Raw genomic sequence first — 19,433 nt, forward strand, 5'->3', positions numbered from 1 at the left:
TATCTCGAGATCTTGTTCATGAGCAAGGGAAGGACGGAGCTTGAGATTGACAGGCGTATCGGTGCAGCGTCTGCACTAATGCAGACTGTGCACAGATCTGTTGTGGTGATCTGTTGAGCAGAGCCAAAAGGCAAAGCTCTCAATTTACCAGTCGATCTATGCTCCTACCCTCACCTATGGTCATGAGCTGTGGGTCGTGACCAAAATATCTTGCATACAGGCAGCTGAAATGAGTTTCCTCCACAGGGTGGCCGGGCTATCCCTTAGAGATAGGGTGACGAGCTCGGTCATCCGGGAGGGGCTCAGAGCAGAGTCGTTGCTCCTCCGCATCGAGAGGAGCCAGGCTCGGGCATCTGGTCAGGATGCCTTGTGGATGGTTCCCTGGTGAGGTGTTCTTGGCAGGTCCCTGCAGGAGGAGACCTTAGGGTAAATATGAAACTAGAATATACCTCACTGACACACTTATAGTCTGTAGGTTTTGGAGAAAACTCAGAGGTGCCGACTTAGTAAGTGCAAGTCTCAAACTGTTCATTGTAATACAGAATTTGAAAAGGGGTCTTGATCTCTTTTCATAATCATTTTATTTCTTTGTACTGAGTGTCTTCAGCTTGCTTTGCTGCAGTATTTTATGATGAACTATGACAGATATGTATGTTAGTAACAGAATACTAGTTGATTTTAACCTCACACCATGTTTTTTGTTTACTTTTTTGTTTGTATTTTTGCTACTTTTACCAAATATCCTCAAACTGTCCCTTTAACCATTCCTTAAAACAAGGAATGATGACATTCTGACCCTTATCAGGAAGAATATGAAGTCAGAACACCATAATAGAGATGATTCCAGTTTTCTTTGTAGTCCAGTCTCAAGAACCTGATCTGAATCCTAATCAGGGTGCTATTTGAATGATCATGTCAAGGTCACCAAGTACACTCCAACTCTTGATATCTGCTGCTTTTATGTCAGCAACAGTCATTTCCTTTAATGTAAGATAATAAGCAAATAATCAGCAGTGCATTGACGTGCATTCCCAAAGCTTTTTCTCATGATGTCATATGTGCACAGCAAGAATTTCTCCCAGCACATGTTGAACATCTGTAACCCTTCTATACCATTCAGCTGGTGGGAGAAGGTCCCATGTTGTTTAATTAGAAACAGGATCATCACAGTGCAAAACACTACATTTCCATTTTCCTGAAAAAAATTTAATTTAATTTAATTTAATTTAATTTAATTTAATTTAATTTAATTTAATTTAATTTAATTTAATTTAATTTAATTTAATTTAAATTATATGTTTAATTTTTCATTCTGCAACTTCAACCCCTTAGCCGGCGGTGGCCCGCCCGTGGGTCGTTATACTTTTTTTTTTTTTTTTTTTGTATCACGCTCCTACAACATCGTAGACATTTCCTATTTCAATAAAACTATGCATGATGCACCGGTACGCTCTCCCCCTCTGATTGACACCATTTATGACCAAGTGGATTGATCCATGGTCCTTCCTTTACCAATAATATCCACTGAGTGTCAACTCAAGTGGCCTGACAATCACATACTTTTACGCATCCAGATCTCGCCTATAAGCTCTGATGCCAGTTCTGACACCACTGTCGTATGACCTTTTGAATTTCCGTCATGGCTTCTGTGTGTGGGATGTAAAATGGTTTCAGAAAGTTCGAGCATAAACATTTCCAACAACTTGCGTACTTGTGTGCATCCATGCGCAAAAGCAGATGAAGCCTTTTTTGTGCGCTTTTTCTCTGTATGAATAATTGCAAAACACACCAAAAAACGGAAATACACCCGCGAGGAGGTGGTGGAGTCGTTTACACAGAGGGACGATGATTTTTACAGAGGAAGACGTCTCTGACTGCAGAAGAAGATGCGATTCCTGAAGGAGAAGAGCGTGAAAAGTAAGCACAAACTTTTCTATGCAGCTATGGTGTCTTTTTAAGCTGTTTTGATAAGTAACTCTGTTGTTTATGGGGCTGGGGGAGGGGGTGCTTGTTTAAATTTAGAAAACTTGGGGTATCGGCTCAAAAACGTAAGACCCCCACTTTGTGTGTGTTTCGTTCAGTCCAAGTGTGCGTGAAAGCAAAAAGACAAGTTATCGAAGAGACGCAGCGGTTCAGCACCTATACTTCCTCCAGTTGTAAACATTTGTTCGTCAATACAAAATCATAGAAAGAAAGAAAATAAGCTGCTGCTGATTTATCTGTGTGGGTGTGTGTGTGTGTGTGTGTGTGTGTGTGTGTGTGTGTTTGTGTGTGTGTGTGTGTGTGTGTGTGTGTGTGTGTGTGTGTGTGTGTGTGTGTGTGTGTGTGTGTTTGTTAGAACATACAATTATTACAGTCACTGTACTAATGTGGGATAAAAACCTAACTTCTTTTTCTTTGTTTTTATTAGTCTGTCATCTGATTTTGAGTGGAAACCCACCAGCTCTTCAGATGAAAAAGGACCAGCTCCATCCAGGGGAAGGGGTAGAGCCACAGGGACAACAGTGAGAGGAAGAAACAGCAGTAGCAGGAGAGAGTCATCAACTCCAGGTTTGAAAAGCTGGCATGATGTTGATGAGGTAGATACAACACCACCTCAGCCTACATTCCTGCCCTTCAGACCATCAGGACCCCTGCTAATCATAACAGCTACATATTCTGCTCTCCAGCTTTTTCACTTATTTTTTTTTTTTTACAAACACTCTTTATCCGACAATAGTTCAAAACACAAATACCTACTAATGTAAATATGTAAATTGTATTGTGTTATGGTGTTTTTATTATTCCATTTTGTTTACATGACACAACATGCCATTATATTGTTTACATATATGAAAATGATTACCATGAAACTTATTCTGACTCTTTTATTACAATGCACAATAGAAAAAATAAGCTTTTAGTGTGTTTATGCATCACCTGGTGAATTTCAATAATGCTGAAAGTAAATATGAATATACAACAAGTTTCCTCTTGATGCCACCCTTCATTAGAGTTCTCATTGATGACTGTATTTTGAAGTGTTCTGGAGTTATTGAGTCGAAATTGGAATTATCCAAAGTGGCCATTTGGAGACTCCAAATGGACACTTTGGGGAGCACGTGAACATACTTAGAGTAAAGTACTCATAGAATAATGATTTTGGCATCTTTTGTCACCAAATTTTAACTGGGTATAGGTAAGCCTTCATGCTACAGCTACATTTGATTTTCCAGTCCATACCTCCATCTCTCCATGTGCAGCATATTGAGAAAATAGAATAAAAATTCAGGTGAGGGAAAAAAAAACTTAAATTTCCTTGTGTTCCAACTTCAATTACTTTATGCTGGTTACAGTTACAATACATTTAGCCCAGGGTAAAATCTTAGAGTGTTATCTTTAAAAAGAGACCATGCTTTTGAACGCACACCAAAGGGTCAAGAACAGCATCTAATTTTATTTGGGTATGTCTTTTTTTAGGCATTTTTGGCACTTTGGGGGGTGACTGTTAAGGGGTTAAACTAATTCCATACTCCCAGACAACTTAATTTATGTAGCACATTATGAAAACACTGATATAATGCACTGTACATGGAGAACATTCTTTCACACATATAGACATAGACATTGCCTGCAGAGCTAGAAAGTTTGCACTCCAAATGACAATAAGGCAAAAAGAGCAAAGATAAAAACTTTGAAAAACAAAAATACATTAAAGAAGACTAAACTATACTGAAAAGACATTGAAAGATATGTAAAAGACTAAAATGCATGAAAAGCTGTTAAAAGATTCTTCACAATAGTAAGACTTATGCACACAAAAATTGTTTAAAAATAATTCAAAGCCTATAGGTTACACTTAAACCAATCGAATGATAAAGATGCAGAAAAATAAAGAAACTGAAATACCCCAAAACAATTAAAAAAGTTTGAGTGTGCCATCAAGTCCTGCACAAGTCAACTAATGCCCCATTGATCTTAGTCAGGTGTGTTGCAACAGGGAGACTCAACACTTGTAGGACGGCGTCCCTCAAGGAGCTGAGTCACCCACGTCTGTTCTCACAGGTCTGATATGTAAGTTGGTGCCAGTGTGTTGAACAAAATTTAATTGAATTTAATTAAAAAATGAAATCTTTCAATGAATTCTAAAATTTGTGCCCAAATGTAAAAAGGGATCAGAATTCTGCTTTGCAAGGCATGCAAGGAAGTAAAACATCTGGAGCAAAATGAGTTGAATTGACAAATTAGTGCACATGGAAACACGTTGGTTGTGTGAGACAAACACCTGACAGACAACACAGCCTCTCCAGAAACACTTAAGGATTTTAATGTGAATTGTCCATAAGAGAATAGAGCAGAGACTAATTGGGCAAATATTCAGCTGCATTGATGTATAATGAGCAAAAATTTTGCAGTGTTTGATGTATCAAGCATTGTATGATTTGTCTAATTATTTCCCTGATGTTGGGCCAGATTTACGTTTAGCATGCAATGTCTCTCTTGTTAACTGCTGTCAGTCGGTCAGAGGCATCTATGTCAAATCATAAAATGATTCATCACCTCTCTGAACAAATAAATTGCACTGCTGTGACGCAAATGCATCTCAGGAATATCCAACAGAAGGTCAAGAGGAAGTTCCTACTTTCTTTTCCGTGCAAGATGATTATTTTTTTCTTTTCTACTGACACGTTCAGGCCATCCCTCCCTCTGCATCCTTCCCTTCCTTCTATTCTGCAATTATCCCTTCACATCCAGTGGGATGTTGTACTTCAGAAACTACACAGCAATCCTGCCCATGTGGCGAAACATGACGGTCTGGTAGTGGTTGTGATCAGCACTGCAGTGCCAAGAAACAGCCGTGATGTCTTTGTCCATGATAGGATGTTGTGCTGCTGGTCTCTTTTCTTTTTATCCAGTAGAAAGGTGGACGAGTGGGTCCAGATGTTATTTGTTAAAGCTTCTCTGCCAGTTGTCCATGTGTATGTGTGGGAGCTCCCAATTACTTCTAGTTACAAGGAAGCTGTCTGCTTTAACAGAAGTGGAGGAACTGCCTGGCAGCCTATAATTAAACCTGTTATAGGATGGAGAAAGGAGACCAAAAGACCATTTAAGCTGAAGTGTTTACCTTTATAGGCAGAATCTGTGTGTTACTACATGTTTGTGTGTGTGTGTGTGTGGGGGGGGGGGGGGGTGCGTGCTGGTGCACAGCAATGTAAACTTCTCATTTACTCTCTCCCTCTCTTTGCTGTTATCCCTGCAGCACCCACTCACAGAGCCCCCTCACCCCTGCCCCTCAGTTCATCAGGTTCAGGAAATGTTTTCCTCTCTTTATGTGCATGACCGTTTTCGCTGTAAAACACGCCGCAGGAGAATGCAGGAGAAAAACAGAAAGGCTTAAAATCATTAGACTGAAATAAGAACCTAGCTGCCTTGAATGTATTCTGCTCCATTTGTTATTGTGTTGGATTTACTTTGCCAAGACACTGCTGAGTGATTGTTGGGTTTTTTTTTAATTTGTTTTCAGTGTAGTTTAGGCTTCAGCATGCCCACGTGTTATCACTCTAAAGTTTTTTTTTTCTTCTTAAGAATTGAGCTATTTGAGTAAGATTAAAATAAACCATCTACCACCACATCTATTAATCCAATCTCCTTCTTACAGCAAGATTGGTAAGTTCATCAAGCTCTTCTCAGCCAACCGTGTCACACATTGCCAACAATATTGGGACCTTATAGCATCGCAAAATAAGACAAAAGTTCACCTTGAATGTCACCGATCTGTACTTTGGATTCATGAATCTAGCTAAAGAAATTTAGTGTTCCTAAACTTAAACAGGTTAAACAGGTTGTACTGCTAACCAATTATGTTGTATTTACTTAAATTTAATTTTAAAGCAAGTTAAAAATTTTAAAAAAAGCAAGCAGGAGAGTGAAAACAAAGGAAAAAATTATAACAAGCCCCTGAAATAATCCTGTGCCTCATCACCATGAAAAATCTTCCTTCATAACTTCCTTTTTCTCATCATATGGATGTTTTATCTACACGGAACCAGTATTTTGGAAGCCTTAAAATATTTAAATCTGAAAATGTCTCCATCTCTTGTTTAACTCTCATGCAAAAATACTGTAGCGATACAAGTTTACGCTTATAATTTCTTAATGTCTGTTTTGCAGTGTTTGTGGCATGCGACCTGGCATATTCACTACTGTATTTTAAATAGTTTTGTGTGAAATGTGTGAACACACACATTTCTTTAAATGACTCTGTCTTTACAGAAAATATGTATTGTCTCTTGGTGAATGTAGCCTCAAATTGCCATGTCTGTTGCTAGCAAGTCCGACCATTATCAGAGATGTGGTCTGCATCAAGCCATGAAAACGCTCAAATAAAAGGGGTCATAAAACCATCTATTATCATGCACTTTTGCAGACTTTGGGTCATTTTACAGTATTTTATGAACTTCAGACAAAGCTTGAAAAACTGTTCCCCTGCACCATCTTGTCTGGTCTGTTTTCTAACCATGCTACATTAGTTTGATTTAATGTCATTCTCTCTCTCTCGCAACAGAACTTTAATTCTAGCTTACAAAATGTTTAACATTTCAGGAAAAATGTTGAAAAACCTGGACAACATCATGTTGTCATGGGTGCAGATTTTGACTTAAAACTCATTTTGGAAGGCAGATCTTAAATGTAAACGTTTAATTTAGGAACTGATCTGGCTTTCTATGCTGGTTATAGATATGCCTGACAGACAGAAAAAACACACATATGCAACATGACAGAATAGCTTTTAGTGCCATATAGAAGTATCTGATACAGATTGAGATCCAAGAGAAAAACATTATCATCTTTAAAGCACCTGTCCTTTCGATTAAGAAGCTGAGAAAAACAGCAGTGGATTGGCTAAACACACACACACACACACACAAGCCTGGACAACTGAACTGACGACAGCAGGCAAGACTTCAAAAGTTACCCCATAATTCAAATCAGTCTCCTGGCAATCGCAGACTTTTCCAACCAATGCATACAGTAAGAATGTTCAGGGTAAACAACTCCAGCTGAATGACAAGTTTCTCAGAGTTGCGCTTCTTGATCCCCTCTAAAAACTGGACCTCTTGCAATCTGAGTGTGGTGTGTGTTTGATCAGTAAAAGGTCTTTATCATATATGACTTTACTTAAAAGCGTGACAAATGTGTTACTGTCCTTAATGTTTAATACACACCTGAGTTGACATTCTGAACACAGGAAACACACAACTATCTCAGATAAAAGTGATCTTTAGCGTCGTGGTTATTATGCCATTACATGTATTGACAGGTTGACATTATGGGGTAATAATAATAAACTTAGTGAATTTGTTACCTAAATCTGGAACCAAGTGAGAAATAACAACACAAAGCAAGTGCCAGTGGAAATAATAGCACCTGAAAAAGGTTTGATAAAAGTAAGAAACAGCAGCATCAGATGAGAAACAAAACACAGTCTCCCGGGTAAAAATCCTGTATTTTAGTCAGACACACTAATTGATTAAGGAATAAAGAGCAAATGGAAAAAAAATAGAAACCTTCCCAGCCAGTAATATTCACCAGCTTCAGTGTCTCCCATTGTGGCTGCATGAAATCTTTTCTGTGCACTCAGGAAGTATCAGGGCTGAATTTCCTGCCTCGGGCAGATTTACCGATTCTGCTAAATAGACAGATTTACAGCACTTCCCAGCTGAACCTTTAACATTCAGCCAATGTCATCCTGGGATGAGCTGCCTTGACATGGAAGTGAAATGCAGGATCATGTTCCTCAGATGCTGGGAAATACACACTACAGCAAAACTGAGGTATACCAAAGTGTCTTTTTGTGTTTTATTTCTTTGGTTGTGCTTGTTTTGTTTTTGTTTTTTTACTTCTCTGATATAACCTTTTATCAATCTTCCATCAAAAAATGCCATTCAAATGATGTCTTGGCACAAAATGTAATCTTGTCTCCATATAAAGTCATGTTGCTCTCTCTTTTCATTTTTATCTCATCTGGAGTACCGCAGAGTTCAGATTTTGATTGACAATTGCTGTGGAAACTGTTACACAATAGAAATGGGATTTTCTTCATGTACTGAGGCTCACAGTAAATCATAGGTCTGTTAAAGATGGGGGGTTATGCAACCAGTCAGAGGATGTGGAGTCCTAATAACTCTTTAGGGGACTAGTTTGCAACCTTGGAAGAAAGTCACAATGATGAAATGGCTTAGAAATCAAGCATTCATAGTGAATAATCAGGTGATAACAGCGCAAGGAAATGATAAAAGTTTAAAGTTCTTCACACTGTTTTCTTAAGAATTTCAAATAACCAGTGCAAGCTGGCCAAATAAGCAGCCGTTAGGAGTGAAGTGTGTCTCTGATTCACTTCCAGGATCAATTTCATTTTCGTCTGCCAGCAATCAATGTAGTGCTTTTTTTTTTTCTTCATCCAACTTTTTTTTCTACTTTGGGTTGATTTGCATCCATAAATGCCATGGCAGCACACAATGTTCACTGTATAATAGGTCTCCTTTGACTGAGATGTTTGTTAGGGTCGGATTAGTTGTACTTTCTGTTCTTTTGGCCAGCAGGCCACCCACATCAAGCATTTCTCTTATGGTGACAGCACATGTCAGGGTTCCTCAAACTGCTAGTCGCACCATGTGTAACAGCTCTGCTGGTTTGATTTACACAAAACTGGCAGAAAGATTTTATTGACAGGACAGATTGTGCAGGATAAAGAAAGTAATCATCTCAAGTATCTACACCCACAAAAAGCCTTTGTTCCAAGGCTATCTTCACACATGTTCTGATAAGCATATTGTAAATGAAATCACAAACACACTCCTCCTGCCTCTGCTAAGTCTCACAACATGGAAAAAAAAAAGGCTCTCTGGGAAAGCCGAGCACACAAGGGTGTGAGTATGTGAGAATAGATCAACCATCTGTACTTTGCAAACAATTTTCCAATCATAGTCTAGTTCATGCTGCCAAATGCTAAATACACACCTGAGATCAGTGTCTGAAGCCGAGCCAAATCTACAATATGGCTCAAAGCAACAATATGATGGATGTTTCAGGCTGACTAGGATAACTCCAATTTATTACCACTAGCTGTCTTGCGTTTGCAGATTTGGCCCAAGTCTCAGTGAGTTTTACATTTGGCAAAGTCCAAAAGGGCACAAGACGTGACAAAGAAAATAGCCAAGTTTTCACACAGTAAATGCTTCGCTATGCAGAGGCTAAAAACCAGCAAGAGCTCCTGACAGCTTGAAAATAGCACATGGGGGAAAAAGAAGGGATGTTCACCTTTGCTTGATACAGACAGAAACTAAAAAAAAAAAAAAAAGTATTTTAGCTATGTTTTACAATATTGAATAAAATATACTGAAGATCTTCTGGTTTGTTATGAGCCAAACAGATCCCACAGGTCATCAAGGTCAAATCTACTTTCTGTTACCAGAGTTGGAACTAAACATGGAGAGGCGGCATTCGGGTTTCATGCTCCTCACACGTGGAACAAAAACTTTTATTTGCCGCCTTTTATCAAAACAACTGTCAATTTAAGCATTTTATCTCATTTATTTTGGTGTTTTTTCTATTTTTATGTAATATCTTTATAAAGATTCTGCTTTCTGCTCTCCGTTGTCCTGCATTTAATGTTTTTATGTGAAGCACTTTGAATTGGCCTGACTTTCCTTTGAATCAGTTGTACCCATCTGCCTCTAGAAGGCACTGGAAGAACTGATGCTAATTGTGAGTGACAGATATCTTCATTCATAAACAGTATTATAGAGATACTTTATGTCACAGGGGTCACAAGGTTATGAAGGAAGATATTGGGGCAGCATTGTCTTCATACTGTAGATTCATAATGTAAGATGTGATGGAAGAACGTGAAACTTTTTAACCCTTCCCATTCTATTCTATTCTATTCTATTCTATTCTATTCTATTCTACAGTCATTTAGCAGATGCTTTTATCAAAAGCGAATTACATAAGAGAGTGAGAACAACACAAGCACGAAATCAAACAGTAGTGGACATCATAAGAAAGTACTAGTGGACTACTGGTGTCCAGTTGGACGGCGGTCTTGACGTGTAGTGCTACAGGCTTTTTTTTTTTCCCCCACAATATTATCTATGTTAAAATTCAAAGAATAAATACCATAAAATTTGTTGCAGAGAACCGGGCTAGGTTCTCCAACTTTTCAACAAATATAGCCAAACTAAGTGCAGAAGTGCACTTTGAAGAGCTGAGTCTTCAGCTTGCTCTTAAAGTAGACAGGGACTCTGCAGAGCGGACAGAGTTCGGGAGGTCATTCCACCATCATGGCACAACAGAGGAAAATAGTCTGGCTAGTGATTTGGTCACAACACGAGGCGTCTTTCACTGGTGGAACATAGCTGTCGAGAGGGAGTGTGAGTTTGGATTAAGAAGTGATTTTGTGATTTTTGTTTCCCTCTCTGCTGCAGCTGAAGTAACTAGTAGTTTCAGTCTTTAAGTGATAAGTCCAAGTCAAGTCTCAAGTCATGTTATTGTTCTAATGAGTTGTAATGAGTGATTAGTCATGCAACACTTGGCTTCTGTTCTGCTTGGAAGACTGTATTATAATATCCGAGCAATTTCAAATCTCTACTCACCCTTCCTGTATCAGCATTTTGCACATAACATTGATCTTTAGGTTAAGCTGACAAATGCTCTGTCCCTCTTCCATGGCCAATATGTGTGTTTTATTTGGAAAACCTGTGGATGAATGTGGAAATGTACTCAGATTGGTAAATATGCTCCAAGCAAACTTATCCTTGAATTTTAATGTGTACAAAAATCCATCTGGACACTTAAAGAATTTTTGAATACTAATACTGCAGTTCAAAGTATTTTTTCCTTGAATGAAGTGAGGAGGGCCAAGATGCTGCACTGCAATGCTGGGAAAACTGATTGTCCTGCAGGTTTTAGATGTTTCCCTGCTGCAACACGTCTGGTTTAAATGACAGTGACTAACTTCTACTGGCGTGTTTTAAAGTGGATGTGGTGGATCCAATTTCCTAGGTTTTCATACTATGTTGAAGCTCACTTTTCTCGTATTTGTTCTTTTTTATTCAGTTTTTACCACCCAAAAGTTACAACGGTGTTGCAGCAGCAGACATCTTCACCAGGGCTGTTATTGTAACGAGTGATTGCATTTGCGGACGTGTCTGTGCTTTACATCTGGGGAAAGTGACAACACACTACACACACAGCAGAGTGATCAGACAGAGAGGGGATCATGAAAAAGTTTAAATAAAAGATTGCTAGGTTGAGTCTTAAGTCTTTTGATTAAAAGTCTGAAGTCACTGGAAATGCGACCGAAGTGTGACTAGAGTCCAAGTCCCAAACTCGAATCCACATTTTTGACATGTAGGTTGTGCTTATTACAAGTCATTGTATTTTATTTTTCCCCATAAAGACATGTAGTCTGATGCGTAACACAGTAGTTGGGATGTACTTGTGACAGTTTCTTCATTGTGAAGATTGATGCTGGGGACAGTTGGCCATTTCGGGCCCCACTTGCTCATATATTGGGAGAATTGTTCAACATATTTCCAAACTGCCTCTACAAGTCAGAGTGTTCAAACACACCTCCTTGCACACGGGGAAGATATTCCAACCAGCACTGCAATTAATATGCTAAGTGGTGCAAAGCTTTACAATGTCACTTTTCATTTACATCTCCAGCAGTGTTTATATCTTTCACTCGCATGTCAGTCTCAGCACTGGGTAAACACCTCTCCTTGACAGCTGCTACACACTTTTTTTTCACTCCCATGCTCTCTTTATCCCAATAATTCCATGTTACTTGTTTACCACCTATTGACATGAAGGAAGGTTGGAGGGGGGGTTGACAGCAGAGAAAAGGGTGACCACCTTAGAGTACCCATCACTCACCACATGCATGTATTTACCCACTTCTGCTCACACACAGAAGGGAAGCTCTTGTATCAGAAACGGCACCAGGTGAACACTTCAGGGCGTCCATCAGTTCACACACAGACAGAGCCGCTGTTTGTGCAGAGGTGGGTCACAGATGACCACATTAAAGCCCCCATCACGTCACACACCTTTGAACACACACACACACAGACTTGGCTTTTACAAGAAGAGAGTTTTCCTCTTTAAAATGAAACACACACCCGGTGGCAAACTTGCTTTTCAATGTGCACACTCCCTGCTGGGAAAACACAACCAGCTGCTCATGTCACCACCATCGTCATAAGTCATCGGCCGATTTTTAGTGAAGAAAGATGACAAATATTGTGCTGCGTCGTGTTCAGAGAAAATGCAGAAGCGTAAGAGTCTCTTTTATGGTGGAAATAGACGACATGTGGCACAGTTGGGTGGATTGTTTTGGGGAAAGTGGACAATGATGCACACCTGCTGCACATCACAACTTTAATACGGCTTGAGAATCAACAAACCTGAAGTAAATCTTTGCTGAGTTTTTCTTTTATGCATGATAAAAGTGAAATTAGGGGCATCTAAAAATAGGGATTGTTAGGCAGCTTGAAAGACCAAAAACATTTCATCTTGTCATGAATGTCGGGGGGACGGGGGGCTCTTTCCTTCCCCAGCATCAGGAGTAAAGTTGAAGGCTGTTAATGGACAGTATGTGCAGAACCCTGTAAGTGTGACACACATCACCCTGTTCTTCTTGCTTTTCACTTGGCAGGTGCGATCACTGTCTTCAGACACATCTGAGCGTGTCTGGATCTGATTATTTAGTCAGTAAAATCTCCTTGTCACACATGTTTGTTATCTTTAAAGGATCTGTTCCAAACATTTAGCGCTCATCCTGTCCTTTGCTTAATAAATCACAGTCAGTTCATGTTTTTATTCATCTGTGCTGCCACTCTGATACAACACCTGACCTAACTCAAAGAAGCCACAATAGTACACATCAAGTCGACATTATGATTAAAGAAACTGAATGCTCATCTGTTTATTACCTCCGCCAGAGGTTAAGTCTATACCAGCTTGTCTGTTTGTTTGTTTGTGTTCAAGGTAACTCAAACCATTATGGACAGATTTTAATTAAATTTTCAGGAGTTGTTGGAAATGTGAAAAGAAAGAATTGATTTAATTTGTGGTGGTGATCCAGACCATCATTTGGATCCAGGAACTTTTTAAACTCCTTGGCGGAGGTTTGCACTCTCCGAATGCTTTTCTAGTTTAGAAAGTTTTCTGTATAATGCAAAACTTAACTAATGTCAGATTGTATTACCTGCCTTGTTAAAACAGATATAATGCATTTACTCCAATACCATAGACAGAATTTAGCTCGGACTTGGTGTGATACTTGCATTACATGATGGTATGGAGTTATTTGAAGTTGCACTGTCTGTTCGCATATAAATCCCACTGAGATAAAATCTCGTAAAATAAAATCATTCCCTCCACTGCAGAAACCCTTTTGAGCTTTGTGGATGACATCTTGTCCGGTGCCAGGTCTCCATGCGTGATGTTGGGGGACATCCCGAACCTTCTTTCCTCATCCATCAGCATGATAATTCGCTGTCTGGAACCTGACACCACATACATGTAAGTTTGCTATTTTAAATTAATTTAATCCATATAATTTATGTGAACTGATGTTGTGATTTGATATAAAAACAATATCAAATTTTGTTGTGGTTGGAGATTCATGTGTGCTTCATCTGTGGAACAATGTTGTTGTGTGATGGAAATTGGCACACTCAGCAGAGCTTGGCTGAAAACGATAAAACAAAGACCTGACCTGCTTTGACTTTAGCTATCTACTATTGACTAATTCCAAACAAGGTTATGTTGGTGTACAGTATTCTCTCTAGTTGGATATAAGTAAAAAAAAAAAAAAAAAAAAAAAAGCTGTATACATACTAAAAACATATGGTGCTTGATGTAAATGAACACTGTTGTCACACAATGCAGTTTACAAAGGAGGTGGAAGAGTTTCTCACAGCTGGAAAGAATTACAGTAATTGCAAACCCAGAGGTGACATCGAAAAAAACTAAATTGGAAAACATCTACTTTTTTAATGCAAAGTTTAAATTTGAGTATTATTTCATGATAGAAGTTTAATTTCTGTCCACAATGCCAACTTTCACTGTGCGGACTTTAAACAGTTATGTTTTTGTGAACAAACTGTAGGACTGGAAATAGTGAAAGATAACACCAACAACTAAATGCTGACGGGTAAAGTTTGTTAACGTTAAATAGTGTGTCATACCAGCTATTACCAAGACAGATACTAGCTTATATTTCTTTGTTTTTAATTTAATTTGTTAGCTCAAAGTAAGCTGGCTACACCCTTTTTTTTTTTCTTTATCAGTGTAGCAGTAACCTTAAAGGACAATTTACATGGATAGAAAAAAAATATATAAGGACTTGATTGTTGAAATATTCTAGCTCTGCAGGAGCTAACTTGTCTGTAGCAGTAGCTGTTTTAGCTAGCAACAGTTTCCAGTATAATTTCTTCCTTGTTTGCAGAAGCTTTCAAATTCTTTTAAAAGGTCCAATAAAAAGTTATTTGAAAAAGTTAACTGTGTTTATTGGCACTGTACTTATTAATAAATGCTAACTTATAAACTGAACATCTGTGCTAAGCTTAGACAGGCTACAAATATCACTGAGCTCTATCTTTACATATGCAAGATATAATAGAAGTTTTGATATAATTCAGATACTATTATTTCCACTAGCACTTGGTTTGTGCCTTCTTAATAAACTTATAATAATTAAATTTGCACAACATTTGAAAAATATTTGACTATTTATGTGTATTTACGTAATTCTTGTCTTTAAATAATTAAAGATTTATTCCTACGTAAATGTAAAAATCCAGATTAACTTTCTCGAAGTTGGGTCTGAAAACAATTTTCAAAACTTTCTGTCTTGATGTTAAAAGATCAGATTATAAAGGAAATAGATAAATTACACATCTAGACTGTGTGTGCATATGCCTGCTGATAGGTATTTAACAATATGCCGTGATCAAGGACAGATGGTAAAATTGCTCACACTTATCTCATGGACAACTTGCCAAAGGAAAAGCCACACGCAGGTTTTAGAGAGGAAGGAGAAAGTTGGAACAAAGTTGGATGTAAAACTGTGTGTGTGAAAAAAGTGCTCAAACAAATTTTGGAGATTGAAAAGTTCAAATTTGGGATTATTACAAGTAAACCCCAAAATGTAGAAAGAAATAAAAGGCCAAAATGCAAAGAGACAGAACGCACCCACAGTTTGATTGATGTGGCAGGAAAGAGCAGCCAGACACGCTCTTTAAATTCCAACATTGAGCAGATTCCTGCTCTCTCTACAGATCATTTGTTTCCTCAGGTCAAAGCCTTGTCTGAGTGCAGTGCACGCTCTTTATATTTTATATATAGACAGATCCATAACAGAGCAAGATCACAATCCTGCCTTGCTCAGAGAAAATAGATCATGCAGACAGAAATAAGAAATACATGCTATTATAAAAGCATGACATGGAGAACATACTCTATGAGGACAAGTTATGTCTCTACATGTTGGGAAATTCTCTATGATCCAAGTCTCTCTTTAACTGCTAACTTGAATTAAACAGTCTCCAGAGTTTCTGGATGACAAATTTTCTAGGGTGATCACAGTCATTGCAGGTAGCTGCAAGTTAAGTTTTACCCACTAGGTGGAGATATCAATTCACTCACAGGTTCAGCCTGCACAGAAGCAGAAACTGTCAGTCTTGCAGAGGAGACATCCATTTTCTGTGTCTAGACATAGAGAGGATCTGAATGGCAGTAACGGTTCTATAAAAGGTATTAGCTGTCACATTCGATTTTTTTGTAGTAGTTTCATTTAAATGCAGTGAACCAAATAGGCATACAGGGTTTAGTTCATCATAATCAGAGATTTTATAAACATTTCTGTGTGTTTGTTTGTCCCTTCAGGTTCCGACTGTGGGCAGTAGACAATACAGGACGCCGCTCCAGTCCCAGTGAGGTCACCATCAAAACTCCATGTCCGACTGTGGATGACGTCAAAGCCCAGGGTGAGGACAGAGAAACAGACCAAAGACGGTTCTGATCACAGATATGAGTTTCATATTACAGCGTTTGGTGTGCACAAGGCTGGTTGTGAAACAACAAAGCTTAACCTTTGCAGGATGAGAAGTTTTGTCAAAGTTATTTTAAAGGGAAAATAAGATATTTTGTGATTTTCCATTATGATGTAAGATGAGTTTATTTACAGGACAGGCATTATCTCTTTCTGTTTAGAATAATAATTCAACACCTCCCAAACCAGATGTCAAACGGGTTCATTGAGTAGGTGATAATAATCACAGGCAGATAGTTTTCCCCTCTGGAGCAAGACTCTTTATAGTCAGTACACTACAATTTCCATGCGGATATTGACTATAAAAAATGTCTTTCCTTGTCAAAGAAAGTTCTTTGGTTACCCTCAGCACCACTCAGAGCTCCACAGCAAAGATGTTATTGTGAATCCTGCTGCTGATTTGAATCAGCTATTACAAAAATGCACTGTTCAGTGAAGTGTGATCCTACTGGGCTTACGCTGTTAATCTTAATGCCTGGAAATGTATGACTGCTGTGAAATGCAATACTTCCAATGAACTGACTTTGTTTTGAGCTGACTTTATTATCATCCAGAAGAGGAGGGCAAGTTCCTTACCTTACAATCCATGCAAAGCTCATCAACATTTCTCAGTTAAAAACATCTTACCTCTTCTTTGGCTGGGATTTATTTGTTTTAAAATGGTTCTGGTATAAAGAAATGTATGTAAAATAGCATATGTCTTAGTCATCTGGAAGTGGGAATGTAGAACAAAAAGTGAAGAACATCAAATTAGTGATAACACAAAGAGTTTTCAAATAAATCCATTCTCCGTGAAAAGATTTAATTTGGGCCAAAAACATATTATCTTTTTCTTTAGCATGTTAGAGATTACAGATGTAGCCTGAAGGTTTGTTTTTTAAACACTTGAATGATTAATTAGGATTAACCAAAACCTCTAAGCTTTTGAAAGAGATAGAAATATTATATTCCACAATCATTTGGTCAACGATTTTATCCAGAGTGACTTACACATGAGTGAGAACAACACAAGCAAGAAATCAAACAGTAGAGGACATCATAGATAAGTGTCAGTCAGGCTGCTGTGTGTCCAGTTCCATGAAGGTGTTGCCATGTAATGCTACAGGTTGTGATTTTTTATTCCCTCCCTGCAATTGTCCCATTTTTAAAACAGAGAAACAACAGATACCACAATATCAACTTATGTTCTTCCACAATCCAATTTACGGGGTATAAAAAAACATCATCAATGTCAGATCTGGCTGTGTCAAAGGGTCCAATCTAAACGCAAATAAAATTCAAAAGGAAACAAAAAACTAATAAGGAAGAATCTTCTAACCATAACTTACAGTGGTTACATGAACACTGAATAAACCAGTGATTTTTTTCTTTTTTTACAAGGACCAACTGTTTATAGATTGTTTAACACAATAGCAAAGATGAGAGCTGACTAAGGGTGTCAGAAATCTTGTCATCAAATAAAAATGTTAATTTTATAGACTACAAGGGAAATGACGAAGGTCTTCTATGGCAACACCTCAAACCAATGAAGTAATGAGAATATTACCAAAAAATCTAAGGACAAAATGTCCTACCAGGCCATGGAGCCAGATACCATCCTCCTGGACTGAAAAGTGGAACAAACTCAAAGTGCTGATAACTGAAGTCTCTGACATTGGCTATGTAGTGCTGGCTTTGGACTAATGCCCAAACTGACAGAGGCAAGGGTTTCATGGCAAAAAAAAAGTTTATTTGTATCATAATTATTTTGTCATACCTTATTGTTTGGGAGCCTGTTTGTGCAACTGTTTTGTTATAATCACTGCCCGATGTATGGGTTTGGTGTCCTCTGGTTGTCAAAGGAAGACTCGAATCAGCAACTCTAGTCTACTGCGTTCTGTCAGCTGAAACTAAAAGTAATGGGGAAAAAAAAACACTGACTCTTTTGTAAAATGCTGTTTTGCTAAACTGCTAAATGAAATAGTTTGATGTGTCAATGTAACCCAACAAACAACAGCACTGAACAAGTAAGATCTTACTTTATCACAAGGTAATGGAATATCCATTTTTAACACAATCTTACTGCTGACCCCTGCTTGTTTGTTTCCCTTTCAGAAATTGCAGATAAGATCTATAATCTGTTCAATGGCTACACGAGTGGCAAAGAGCAGCAGACAGCCTACAACACTCTTATGGACCTGGGCGCTCCCACGCTGCATCGTGTGCTTTACCATTACAACCAGCGCTACGAGACCTTTGGAGAATTCACCTGGAGGTGTGAGGATGAGCTTGGACCCAGGTACAGCTATCATCTGATTGCTTTTTCTTGTTATACTTTTTTACTTTACTTAAAAAAAAATATTTTCTGAACTTTTAACAGAAGGCTAAGCCCAAAAGTAATTGCCATGTGAGTCAATTCTGATTGGTTGGATATCTAATAAGTGAGGTAAATGACAAACAATGAGACTGTCAAACAAATGAAGCTGAGTTTGTAAATGAAAATGCCCACATTTCGGATGTGATCAGCCCAACACATTCCCTCCAGTAAATTGATCATCAACTTCAGCTTGATCCCAAATCTATCAGAAGAACTCAACATATACAAATCCCTGTAGGTCTGTCCTGATTCATACTATTGCACAACCCCAAAAGAGTGAGCCGTCGTATTAATGCGTAGACTGTGTTAACTCTATTAGTCTCTGAAACTGCAGAAATGTGTGTATGTGTGTGTTTTCCATTCGTGAGTCGCCCTCCCACCAACAAAGTGCAGTCCGTCATACTGAATTTGTGCAACTGACAGCAATATCCTCAAAAAGAACACTGCAGCCTGGTTGCAAGATTAAACAAGAGTGGCAATAAGGCAAAAGCCTGCATTGGATCACAGTTCAGTGTGAATTCCACTTTAAATAGCAAATTTAGTAGTGAGCCTTTGCAAGCTAGGATTGGTGTTTTTTAAACTTGTATAAAAAACAACATGTTTTTGTCCCACTCCCCTCTACAAACTACAAATAACTACCCATCACGTAAAAGTGTAGGCCCAGTGTATTCTAAACAGAGCCATCTGTCTGATATAAAATGTACTAATAAACAACAGTCCTTGGTGCATGCTTTAACTTTCACAGGTGAAACTGATTAGCCAAGGCTCCCTTAATTCTGTGTTTCTTTCTCCGTCTGTGGGTTCCCCCACCCAAAATGAAAGGTTGTTTTTAATAGGGACCATGCTGGAAAGAGTTGATGTAATTGAGGGAGCTGCTTCTGAAGTGTTCCATTAAAATACACTTAGATTAACAGAGCCTCAATTTAGTTAAAGGGAGGAGTGATTGCTGTTAATAAAGGCACCTCAGAGCTGGAA

The 19,433-nt window shown here is 38.4% G+C and overlaps 1 protein-coding gene across 1 annotated transcript in view; it reads left to right on the forward strand.

Moving 5' to 3' along the window:
* astn1 (astrotactin 1) overlaps positions 1-19,433 on the forward strand; it is a gene marked incomplete at both ends in the record, with an annotated part of 379,418 nt that overhangs the window by 348,574 nt on the left and 11,411 nt on the right. Inside the window, 3 exons of the mRNA XM_079244285.1 lie at positions 13,434-13,569; positions 15,937-16,037; positions 18,197-18,380. Coding sequence (XP_079100411.1) covers positions 13,434-13,569; positions 15,937-16,037; positions 18,197-18,380 — 421 coding nt within the window. The remainder of the gene's footprint in view (positions 1-13,433; positions 13,570-15,936; positions 16,038-18,196; positions 18,381-19,433) is intronic.

The sequence above is a fragment of the Telmatherina bonti genome (genome assembly GCF_933228915.1).
Source record: "Telmatherina bonti genome assembly, chromosome: 7".
Taxonomy (NCBI): Eukaryota; Metazoa; Chordata; class Actinopteri; order Atheriniformes; family Telmatherinidae; genus Telmatherina; species Telmatherina bonti.